This window comes from Pecten maximus, chromosome 5, assembly GCF_902652985.1.
Source record: "Pecten maximus chromosome 5, xPecMax1.1, whole genome shotgun sequence".
NCBI classification, from domain to species: Eukaryota; Metazoa; Mollusca; class Bivalvia; order Pectinida; family Pectinidae; genus Pecten; species Pecten maximus.
This window is the reverse complement of record NC_047019.1, coordinates 42,523,720-42,537,260: the sequence shown is the minus strand read 5'-3', so window position 1 is coordinate 42,537,260 and position 13,541 is coordinate 42,523,720. Positions and strand designations below refer to the sequence as shown.

The 13,541-nt window shown below is 35.6% G+C and overlaps 1 protein-coding gene across 1 annotated transcript; it reads left to right on the top strand.

Moving 5' to 3' along the window:
- Positions 1-5,819: 5,819 nt before the first annotated feature.
- Positions 5,820-6,907, top strand: LOC117328464 (S-antigen protein-like). The gene is made up of 2 exons (XM_033885997.1): positions 5,820-5,993; positions 6,455-6,907. Exons 1-2 carry the CDS (start codon positions 5,820-5,822, stop codon positions 6,905-6,907), a joined length of 627 nt encoding a protein of 208 aa, XP_033741888.1.
- The last annotated feature ends 6,634 nt before the right edge of the window (positions 6,908-13,541 follow it).

Below are 13,541 nucleotides of genomic sequence, written 5' to 3'. Positions count from 1 at the left end.
ACAGATATTTATCGAAATGAATATATAAATTCGCGTTTTATCCCCTTTTTTAGATTTTGGATGTCAAAAAGTGGGGGGGCAAAAAGATATGTTTGCCCCCCCACTGAAAAAAGTGGGGGGGCAATTGCCCCCCCTGCCCCCCCGCTTCCTACGCCACTGATGTGCATGTGTGACTGGGTAGTGTACGTTACTCAAGTGCTGTATTATAAAATACATTATTTACCCAACACGGGCAATGCAGTTAATGAAATTTATTAAAAACGCGCGGTTTGCCAGCCCAATATAGTGGAAAGTTCCTTAATATGACATACTTTCTAGCTTCTTTTTTTTCATCTTATAAATGATTGTATTTTTGTGAAAGTGAATTGTATCTACCTGGTGACAAGTGGGGTTTGCACAGGTGTTACAAGTAAACAACTGATTAGGTTTTGTACCTGTATATATTTCCTAACTAACTGCCAGACTCACACCTTTAGCCCACAAATCTTAGCGGCAACAATGAACAACTGCCATTAATTTTATCGGCGCATTCGATTCGATCACTAAGTATTCATCTAAATCATCAAGGTCTCACGAGTGATCGTTATTGTATTTACTAAAATCCGGACCAATCGACCGGACGGATTTCACGGATATCTTCTTATTTATTCCCACCCTTAATCAAAATTATTAGCTCTGCGATGCAATTGATTTGTGTGAAAAGCTTTAAGATATTTGTTACACAAAGATTAATGAACTGGCACAGGTGTTCCAAGTAGGGGCGTTATCTCTGAAAAATGCCACTCGTAGCCAACAGTGTAGTCAGGGAGCTATAGAGAGGCGGATACATTGCTACAAACAAATCGGTAATGAGTGAAAACAAAATGTATGTGGAACCAAAGCGCTGAAAGGTGTGAACGGAAAGTATGTAGGGAACGACTCCAAGAGAAAGACAAAAGTTAGAAAGACGAGAAAAGAAAGAATGAATATGTATAGATGTTATAAACATTAAAGTATTTTGTATATATTGTAAATATTGTATATTTACCTCGATACTAGTGATACGGAACTGTCTACGTTTGCTCGTGTCAATATTAAATCACTTTATACATTTATACTGCTTGTGTGATTTTATTGATTTACGTCTTTGGACGTCTTAACCTACCATTACCTGCTACCGGTCGATTCATGTACCTCTATTATAGACCGAAAACATAAAATATTTGTATTGGTAGAAAAAGCCGACTTTTTTCTCTCAGTATGTTTACAATGTACAAAGGAAGGGAGTATGGTGTATGGAATAGACAGTGAGGTGGAGGAGAAACAGCCGTTCTAACTTACACCCCAGGGCCTGTACCAACCCCAAATAGGGGCCGGTCTGGTAGATACGAGACCGATCACTCGATATTTTATTGCAAGATGGTTTGATTGACTATCCATTCGATATGTTGACTTAAGTTAGCATACATAACAAATCACAGAGAAGGACCAGTCGGGGCTGTTTGTGTGGTCCTCGCCTCTAACGTACCGGTCCTTCTGTCAAAAAATGTCGAGCTCGGCGTTCGTTCTGTTTACTAAAAGACTTGATCAAACAGAGTTAAATTAATTATTACCCAGACCCGGTGTTCTTAAGGAATGTTTTACTTCTTTTAATGTGTGTCTCCGGTAGGTGGACAAATAATTCAGTCTAGGGGAAATTAAACAGACGTACAATACTAATTGAAAATCTTCAGATTCAAGTAGAGACATCTTCGATAAGGGTCTGTTCTGTCTGAGACGATAACGAATGGAGGTTACATAATGATATGTTCTTAAGATGAAAAACACAAAAATGTCAAAACTCACGAACACAAGAAACTTTTGCATTATAAAAGATATTTAGACGATAATTAAATTTAAAAGTTAATACGTTCAACGGCAGCTGCGGATACTATAACAACACATACCTGGCAGGATTCGTACAGTAACAGTGTTACAAAGCAATCTCAAAACGAGGCAAACACTCTTCAATAAGGCAGTAAAACTCTCAGGACAAGTTTTGAAATTATTGAATAAGATACTTAAAGTTTCATTTTTATATCATATTATACAAAGGATTGTGCAACAGACACAGCAGAACAACACCGACAAACACCAACAAACACCGACAAAAACCAACAAACACCAACACCATCAACAAACACGCACCACCAACAAAAACCAACAACACCAACAAACACCAACAGAACCGACAAAACCAACAGCACAGACAAACATCAACAGCACAGACAAACACCAACAGCACAAACACAAACAGCATCGTCAAACACCAACAAACACCAACAAAAAACAACAAACACCAACACCACCAAGACACGCCAACAACACAAACAAACACCAAGAAACACCAACACCACCGACAAACATCAACAGCACCGACAGCACAGACACCAACAAACACCAACAATTACCAACAAACATCAACAACGCCACCGACAAACACCAACACCACAAACAAACATAAGGAACTTCATTAAACACAAAGAACATTCTAAAACACCAACAGCATCATTAAATAATACCAGCATTATAAAAAAATTAACAACACCATTACATAATAACACTACTATTTAAACTTTAACAACACACTTAAACACCAACAGTACCCTTAAACATTAATAGCACAATTAAACATTAACACTACAATTAAACATTAACACTACAATTAAACATTAACAGCACAATTTAATATTAACACTACCATTATTTGGTACTTATAATAAGATACTAGTGATGCACTCATACCATACAAATATTCTATACATAACATATGCAAATGATCTTTTTTGAATGTCGAGACTACAATTTGAACTAAAGAACAAAAAAAGCAAATATTGTTTACGAAATTAAATTAAAACAATGCACTAACTAAATGCAGCATCAATACAATAATAATCGCTATGAATTACAACACATTATTGCGTTTTTCACGAAAATAAACATTTCCTTCGTATGAGCGGTTTACAGAGAAGAAACAATTGCTGACACTGGTGAAAAAAACAAGAAATTGTTTTATGTTCATTTTCATTTTTTGAGCTTTAAAATTAAATTCACCATACCGTTTTGTTTCAACGATTATATTAGCGCATGCATATTGTGATTTGCTCGTCGACATTACGCTAAGAATTTGTGGAAAAGAATTTAAAAAATACAATTACCGATGTAATATAAATGAATCTAAAAGTCATACCCACTCCATGTGAACATTATTTATCAATTGGCAGGAGAAAAGATACACCTTACAAATATACATTATATGTTGTACGAGGAATAAATACAACAGTTTTAGCGACGATATCAACATTGGAGTGAAACTGGTCTAATATACCTATCAGATTAAAGATATTCAGGGTTGGCAGGAAGAATTGGTCGTTTCAAAAAAGAGAAAAAGCGCCTTCTGACTTTTAAATGGCGTGCACTGCTTCGCCTCAATGCCATAGACTAGGATCAACCCTGTTGGCAGCATCACACAAAACCTTTTCTGAATATAAGAAAAAAAATCTTTAATTATAAATTAAAATGCACTGCTGTCTTTAATCATTTGATGGTGCTTTTTTCTGACAGTAACCAACGGTTGTGCTGATGATAGGAGATTATTTAGTTCCTGCTCGTTTGTTAGTCTGGAAGCTCGATGTTCCTTCTAGTTTGTAAGTTTGGAAGCTCGATGTTCCTACTCGTTTGTAAGTCTGGAAGCTCGATGTTCCTACTCGTTTGTAAGTCTGGAAGCTCGATGTTCCTACTCGTTTGTAAGTCTGGAAGCTCGGTGTTCCTACTCGTTTGTAAGTCTGGAAGCTCGATGTTCCTACTCGTTTGTAAGTCTGGAAGCTTGATGTTCCTACTCGTTTGTAAGTCTGGAAGCTCGGTGTTCCTACTCGTTTGTAAGTTTGGAAGCTCGATGTTCCTACTCGTTTGTAAGTTTGGAAGCTCGGTGTTCCTACTCGTTTGTAAGTTTGGAAGCTCGGTGTTCGTACTCGTTTGTAAGTTTGGAAGCTCGATGTTCCTACTCGTTTGTAAGTTTGGAAGCTCGGTGTTCCTACTCGTTTGTAAGTTTGGAAGCTCGATGTTCCTACTCGTTTGTAAGTTTGGAAGCTCGATGTTCCTACTCGTTTGTAAGTTTGGAAGCTCGATGTTCCTACTCGTTTGTAAGTTTGGAAGCTCGATGTTCGTACTCGTTTGTAAGTTTGGAAGCTCGGTGTTCGTACTCGTTTGTAAGCTTGGAAGCTCGGTGTTCGTACTCGTTTGTAAGTCTGGAAGCTCGGTGTTCCTACTCGTTTGTAAGTCTGGAAGCTCGGTGTTCCTACTCGTTTGTAAGTCTGGAAGCTTGGTGTTCCTACTCGTTTGTAAGTCTGGAAGCTCGGTGTTCCTACTCGTTTGTAAGTTTGGAAGCTCGGTGTTCCTACTCGTTTGTAAGTTTGGAAGCTCGGTAACCTGTGATGAGTTAGACTGGCCACCAGACCCTAAGTTGTTTTGTTAAGAATTGCCAAACTAAATTCTAATGCTAGATTATCTGCCCCTAGTTTGAAACTTAGGTTTTGTAGACGAGGCACATTGCATTCACAAATTGTAAGTACAATTACAACTCACAACTACAGTATTTTACAATATTGTACTCTCAAAATATTAAACCTTGTATTAATTGATTATTCTGTTGATTTTCAAATTCTAAAAGTAGTTTATCATTTGAAATGATAATTTGTTATGGACGGTATCATAAAAGAGAGGAAACCTGTAGTTATATAGTTTTTATTTTTTTGTCATGACAAAGAGCCTGGTTATCTATATCTGAATTATTTTGTAAGCGGTATGACAACATTCATCTGATAGGATTGTATTAGTATATGCTTGTAAGATGAAAAATTAATTTCAAATGCCACTTATTAAGACACATCTGGTTAATTTTACATTTTATTTCATTAGTAAATCAAACGGTTTAGTATATGTTTTACATGAAAATGGCACTGCAACACATGTAAAAAAAACTTCAGCTTATACACATTTACCATAACAAATCAAATGAATGTTAATCTTAGAATGAATATTTGCTATCAGAATTATTTTAAAGATAAAATTGATACAAATACATTCCACGAAAAGTGTACTTTGTTTGCTGTCACTTCATCTTCATATTTAAAAGTGAATTGATTTATTGTTTGGGACCATTGTAGTGCCCCAATGTTTTATCACATACCTCCAATGCAAGTGAAAATTGCAATTAAAATAACATATTTAGGATATAAAAATTATATTGAATATTGAAATGTTCTTCAGAAACATAATTGCTATTTTGAAGAAAAAACAGGAAACAAACAAAACCAAAACTACAAAAAAAATGAAAAATAAATTAGACCAAATTGATATCCCTAAAATTACCACTTAATATTAAATCCTTTGATCAATTTTGAACCCCTAAAATTGTCAAATACTATCATGTCTATTACAATGTTACACCGCTATGACCAGCTAGTACATTGGGGGAGGGTGTCAAAGTCACCTGTCACTTATTTTAGGTGTTCGTATTGCCTTTCTATATTTTTGACGTTTTGCAATGAAGGTGAACACGTGTTGTGTTACATTTACAGTGGTAAATCAGAAAACCCACGGAAACAGCAAGCTTACAGGCCTGCATACGGTAATCTAGGAGAAATCCGATCCTTAATAAAAAGGAACATCCCAGTCATTGAACTTACGGTGACAGCAACAGAGGCCACAATGGAAACTATAATACAGAAAATGTGTATGAAAATTGTGAACAAATTATAGTAAGTTCTAATAAACCAAACATCAAGTACTCAGTTGAAAGTATGGGCAGCGATATTTTTCAGAACTTTCAATGGCTGCTTGATCTTCTGTTAAACAAAGGAAGCTCCTGTCCACGTATAATAGTTTTCTTTCGGCAGATCAGACATCTTGCTGAAGTGTTTGAGTTCCTTCAAATCCATTTGCAGGAAAAACAATATGCCATGAAAGACAATCAGGTAAACAGCTATAGAAACAGAATATTTGCAATGTTCCACTTGACAACGTGTGACAAAATTAAAGCAGAAGTGTGTTCATCCTTCAGAGATGAGAATGGACTGATTCGAGTTGTTCTCTGTTCAACATCTTTCAGCATGGGACTTAAAATGTGTCAACACTGTGATACATTATGGCCCATCAAATGACACCGACAACTACCTTCAAGAGTCGGGTCGAGCTGGCCGGGATCCAGACATAGATTGCAATGCAGTTCTGATGAAACACAAGTTCATCAATGAAACAGTATGTGACTACTGTTACCTGTCGAAGAAAACGGTTGATGTCACCATTTGTAACTGAAGATACAGACCTGACTGTGGAGCCACTTCACAAATGCTGTGACAATTGCACACGCCTATGTAGATGTTAATGTAGTTGTTATGACAAATGTTCATGTGTTGGTCCTGTATGTAATGGTGAGGAGTCTAGTATTCTAAAGGCTATCCGTCTATCAATAACCAAACCTCAGTCTGATGGTGATTCCAAACCTCAGTCTGATGGTGATTCCAAACCTCAGTCTGATGAAGATTCCAAACCTCAGACTGATGAAGATTCCAAACCTCAGTCTGATGAAGATTCCAAACCCCAGTCTGATGGTGATTCCAAACCCCAGTCTGATGGTGATTCCAAACCCCAGTCTGATGGTGATTCCAAACCCCAGTCTGATGGTGATTCCAAACCTCAGTCTGATGGTGATTCCAAACCTCAGTCTGATGAAGATTCCAAACCTCAGTCTGATGAAGATTCCAAACCTCAGTCTGATGAAGATTCCAAACCTCAGTCTGATGAAGATTCAAATGATAATGATGAGGAGTTAGAGGAACTGTACAAGAGAAAGCCCCAAATAGTTTCTAACTCTGAAGATTCTGTTTAAGGTGAAGTGTGTCCAAAATATCAGTTTAATATTTACATTAGAAATCATTGTAAATACATATCTAAGTAATTTATGTAATAATGTTCAAAACAACGCAAAAATGTGTTGTACAATAATTAGTGTTTGAAAAATAAAATCATTACAGAAAACGAGTCATCATAAATGTGGCACACTCTACCTTAATCAATCTGGTGTTGGAGGGGGGGATGTTTAGCAGAAAGATTGGCTTATCCAGTCTCTTACATCATCCATGCCAATTGTACTGAATGGATTGGATTTAATTTCTGTAAATGCATCATGTCTTCTTCCAGGAATGTTATCATATACATTCTGTTGTAATAGCTGCATGGCGATAACATTGACATCTTGTACAAGATCTGCCTTCTGGTGTACACCAGAGGGGCTGTGTGTCTCCGTCTCCCTGCTGAAGTTCTTGACAATCAAATGTGTTGCCAAAGCACTTCTTCTAACTCTTGATATTGTTTTATCTGTGAACACGCCGCGGAAACTGTGTGCCTCATCCTTAAACACTTTGTTGCAGTGCTCAGATAGTTTGTACAGCAGACACAAATACTGGTTAACGAGGATCATACGAGCACCATCACCCATGGAAATAGCATCATTATGGTTTCTGTGTAGAAGCCCGATAAGAAGGACACGTTTTGTGAAGACGGTGATTACATGTACGATATCCTACAAAGGTATCTTAAACCTTTAGGTAAAATTAAAAGATACGATTCTAAGCTTATACAATTTTTAAACCCATTCAAAATGAATAAGAAAACTTCTTTACGTAAGATCAGCCATGGATAAAAACAATAAAGTAAATACAGCTAAATAACAACACAACAGTATGAGAAATAACGATGATAACACGACAAACTACTTCCTCTCTGTCCCCATATCCCTCTCTGTCTCCATATTCCTCTCTGTCTCCATACCCCTCTCTGTCTCCATATCTCACTCTATCTCCATATCCCTCTCTGTCTCCATATCCCTACCTGTCCCCATATCCCTCTCTGTCTCCATATTCCTCTCTGTCTCCATATCCCTCTCTGTCTCCATATTCCTCTGTCTCCATATTCTCTCTGTCTCCGCATTCCTCTCTCTATCCGTCTCCATATCCCTCTCTCCATATCTCACTCTATCTCCATATCTCACTCTATCTCAATACCCCTCTCTGTCTCCATATCCCTCTCTGTCTCCATATTCCTCTGTCTCCATATTCTCTCTGTCTCCGCATTCCTCTCTCTATCCGTCTCCATATCCCTCTCCCTCTCTCCATATCTCACTCTATCTCCATATCCCTCTCTGTCTCCATATTCCTCTTTGTCTTCGTCTCCATATCCCTCTCCCTCTTTTTCCATATCCCTCTCTGTCTCCATATCTCACTCTATCTCCATATCCCTCTCTGTCTCTATATTCCTATTTGTCTCCGTCTCCATATCCCTCTCCCTATCTCTCCATATCCCTCTCTGTCTCATTTTATGCATTGTTATAAAATTGTATGACTGATTTTTTTTTAAATAATAATTTTCGTCAGAATTCCATCTCTCCGATTACTCTCATATCTCTGTCTCCATATCTCACTCTATCTCCATATCCCTCTCTCTCTCTCTCCATATCCCTACCTGTCCCCATATCCCTCTCTGTCTCCATATTCCTCTCTGTCTCCATACCCCTCTCTGTCTCCATATCTCACTCTATCTCCATATCTCTCTTTGTCTCCGTCTCCATATCCCTCTCCCTCTCTCTCTCCATATCCCCCCCTCTCTCTCCATATCCCTACCTGTATCCATATCCCTCTCCATCTCTCTCCATATCTCACTCTATCTCAATACCCCTCTCTGTCTCCATATCCCTCTCTGTCTCCATATTCCTCTGTCTCCATATTCTCTCTGTCTCCGCATTCCTCTCTCTATCCGTCTCCATATCCCTCTCCCTCTCTCCATATCTCACTCTATCTCCATATCCCTCTCTGTCTCCATATTCCTCTTTGTCTTCGTCTCCATATCCCTCTCCCTCTTTCTCCATATCCCTCTCTGTCTCCATATCTCACTCTATCTCCATATCCCTCTCTGTCTCTATATTCCTATTTGTCTCCGTCTCCATATCCCTCTCCCTATCTCTCCATATCCCTCTCTGTCTCATTTTATGCATTGTTATAAAATTGTATGACTTATTTTTTTTAAATAATAATTTTCGTCAGAATTCCATCTCTCCGATTACTCTCATATCCGGTATAGCTCTTAAACGTGTCACATTACTATCATATCCGGTATAGCTCTTAAACATGTTATATTACTGTCATATCCGGTATAGCTCTTAAACATGTCATATTAATATCACATCCGGTATAGCTCTTAAACATGTCATATAAATATCATATCCGGTATAGCTCTTAACATGTCATATTTCTATCATATCCGGTAAAGCTCTTAACATGTCATATTAATATCATATCCGGTCTAGCTCTTAAACATGTCATATTTCTATCATATCCGGTATAGCTCTTAACATGTCATATTATTATCATATCCGGTATAGCTCTTAAACATGTCATATTTCTATCATATCCGGTAAAGCTCTTAACATGTCATATTACTATCACATCCGGTATAGCTCTTTAGCATGTCATATTACAATCATATCCGGTATACCTTTTGATAAACACATATTTATTTCAGACATAATATCTTTAAAAGTTTCGATTCTGTGTTGTCCAAAAAAGGTGATAAAATAAGAACATTGGTAGTTGTCGTATCCCTTTGACAGGAAGTTTCCGTCATGGAACTTCCGGGAAACTTTGATCCGATGTCGGGACCGGAATTGCGTTTGTTCCTGACTGGTCATACTACGAAAGGCTGTATAGTTCCCAAGGTATATTCTGTGGCTATCGTGGTCAAACAATGGCGAGGTCATCGATTAGCGACAAAAATGTGTTTAAAATAGGGTTAGCTCCATCAAAATGCAACACAAGTGTCAATACACTTGGACAACTGACTGTTTGTTAAAGTAGATTATTGTGTTTAGTCGACAATAGAATAAATTTGCTCTGTCCACCAAACGCAAATTGTGCCACAATTCAATTAAGCCTAGCGAAACCATGTTTGTCCTGTATTGTGGCTCGACAATGATTAGGTAGGTTCGGTCCCTTTTATCACGGGTCTTGCGTCACAGGTAAGACATGGCGGTCTCACTTTGAAAATATACCCCTTATTCAATTACCATATATTATTGTTACAGTCATAATTTGACTTTTCTGTTTTGTTATTACTTATTAGACCCTCCGTTCTAGTGTGAACATCTGTGAGAAGAGCTTTACCTATAGAATGGTCACAATCAGCTGTGAACATAGGTATTAACGGGACGACAAAGACGTGTGGTTTCGATAAGTGGATATGTGTACAATATCTGGTTGTTTAAATTAATTAATTATTAACGGTATAGCAGTAATGCTGTCGACATTCCTCTGATAATCTGCTATTTACGTGTACGTGGCAGGGAGGTATCTTGTACTGGTATCAGCCATATCGGCCGTCAAATCTTACTCGAAATGCTAGACTACGGAACATTACATCTAATCGATTTTATCTTTCTAATGAAAGGGATACCGTATGCTATTAAATTGCTTGTATCTATAAAATGGTATATAAACCAAGTTATATTATATTGAACAGTAACCATATCCCAAATTTCAAAAACTAAACCTAAGGATTACGCAGAATGTTAATTTAAATGTAAGTATGGGCATCTTTTCCAACGGGGACGAATAATGTGTAAATCACTCTGGAAACGAAAACGCTTGTTTGTATTGCAAAATATCCACAAAACTTTAATATTTCAAAAATAGCCAAAAAAATATTACAAAATAGTCTATACATATGAATATTACAAAATAGTCAAAACACGTTAATATTACAAAATAGCCAATTCACTTTAATATTACAAAATAGTTAATACACATTATTATCACAAAATAGACAATACACGTTGATATTACAAAATAGTCAATACATGTTAATATTACAAAATAGTCTATACACGTTAATATTACAAAATAGTCTATACACGTTAATATTACAAAATAGTCTATACACGTTAATATTACAAAATACTTAATACACGTTAATATCACAAAATAGTTAATTCACGTTAATATAACAAAATAGCCAAAACACGTTAATATTACAAAATAGCCAATAAATATTAATATTACAAAAAGTTAAATAACGTTAACATTACAAAATAGTCAATACACGTTAATATTACAAAATAGCCAATTCACGTTAATATAACAAAATAGCCAAAACACGTTAATATTACAAAATAGTTAATTCACGTTAACATTACAAAATAGTCAATACACGTTAATATTACAAAATAGTCAATACACGTTAATATTACAAAATAGCCAATAAATATTAATATTACAAAATAGTTAATTCACGTTAAATACCTATTAATATTACAAAATGGCCAAAACACGTTAATATTACAAAATAGCCTAAACACGTTAATATTACAAAATAGCCAAAACACGTTAATATTACAAGATAATCAATACATGTTATTATTTGAAAATAGTCAATAAAAAAATGGCAAAATATTAACAAAATAAAGATTACCTTTGATATCCTGTACAATGGCCAACTGTGTCTAGGTCACGACGACACTAGTCATGGAAATCTAGGTAAAAACTAGTTAGATTGTACCGTTAAAATGAGAACCAGGATGATGAAAACAACAAGGCATTTCAACAGCAGCGAAGACTTCACATAAGGAAACTTTCCAATGATGAAGGCACTTTAATATAACAAAATAAGCGAAACACTTTGATATTACAAAAATAGTAAAAACACTTTAAAATTAAAAGATCAACCAAAATAATAAAACAATACAAATTAGCCATCAGATTTTAATGTTTTAATAAAAACCAACGCACTTTAATGTAACAGAATCGTTATATCTAATAAATGATTAAGTCAAACGTTTGGAGTTCCTTTCTACATTTTATTCAGATAAATAAAACAAGGAGATAAAATAGACAATTTGTGTTGAATTCTGGCTAATTCATCAGGCCACAGATTCATCAATATACATTTACTTAGGAATCCCTAACTGAACGATTTCTATGATATCCGTAGGTATTACCGTATGTAAGGAAAGTTAATCAAATAAGATTCTAATAATACTTCCCTGTGTAAAATCTTAAGGGAAATAAAACCGGGAATGGAAAAGGAAAACGAAGTCGTAAATTTATGCTGTACGGGCAAAAAATTGAAATTGTAGATTCTTATGCAGACCATGGATTATTGTTCCACTATACTGGAAACTTTGGTAAGGCGAAAAAGAATTAAGAAAAACATTATTTGTAGGGTATATGGAAATCAGAAATATCAATTTACCAGTTGACCTACAGTTTACACTATTTGATACACTAATATCACCTATATTGCTATACGCATCAGAGATTTGGGGATTTGAAAATATTACCAGCCTAGAGGCAATTCATTTGAAGTTTATATAAAAACTTAATATAAGAAAAGGTACCCTAAATTATACGGTATATGGTGAATCAGGACGCTTCCAGCTAGTAATATAATCAAAAGTATAATTATTTTATTTTAACAAAAATTAACTACAGATGATCAATCAACAAGTAAATTATATAACATTATATATGCAATACACGAAATGGACGTATTTCATTCGAAGTGGCTACAATTAGTAAAAACAACATTTAATGACTTAGGTTTGACATATAAACGGTAATTCCAATCAATTACTAGTTTAGATCGACAAAAACTGGAACATATCGTAAAAATCAGTTTATTCAAAAGTGGTTTGTGGATATCGAGAGGAGTAGTAGAGGGCAAAATTATCTATTATTTAAATCTAACTTTGGTTTTGAGAAATACTTGACTAGATTAAATAAAAGGGATCGCATAGTGTTTTGTAAGTTCCGCACGTCTAACTTCCCTTTGCCTCTGGAAACTGGCCGTTGGATAGGAATCCCTCGTGATGGGACAATATGTAATGACGATGTAGGAGGTACATATCATTGTTTAAATGTAAAAAAGAATCTATTTGTCAGATTAGGTAAAAAAAGGTGTAACAAAATTATTATTATTATACAAATCCAAATGTTAACAAAATGAAAGGAATGTTTGCAATATGTAATTAACAATTGATAAAAAGGGTAAGCGTATTTCTTGTAAAATAACAAACAATTCTGAAAAAAACAACAACAATTAAGATAAAATATGTATTACTTGTGTACATCAGAATGTCATTATGACATTACAGACTGTTGGATCTGTGTCCATCTGCCTAGTTGCCATGTTATACAATTGTTATATATTGTTTGACCTCTTGTTACACACTAAAGTGTGTCAGAGTGTTAATATTGAATCTCTTGGAACCTTCACCGTTTACGCCCTTCTCATTATGAAAAATACATTATTGAAATTAAAGCGTTAACTTTCAGACAATGTCATCTATTCTTTGTTAAGACGATAGGTGGTATTTCCGTATAGTATCTCTAAGATGCCATTGAGGCTTACTACTCGGTATTAGGAAAATGAAGATTTCTCTACAATATAAGTACTTTTTCCCTGTCTTTTTATTTACG

What these genes read in the sequence shown, in the direction of transcription:
- LOC117328464 (XM_033885997.1), top strand. Translation starts at nt 5,820, where the DNA reads ATGGGCAGCGATATTTTTCAGAACTTTCAATGGCTGCTTGATCTTCTG. An exon ending in ATGCCATGAAAGACAATCAG is followed by an intron (nt 5,994 to 6,454) that starts GTAAACAGCTAT and finishes TGTAATGGTGAG; the next exon opens with GAGTCTAGTATTCTAAAGGC.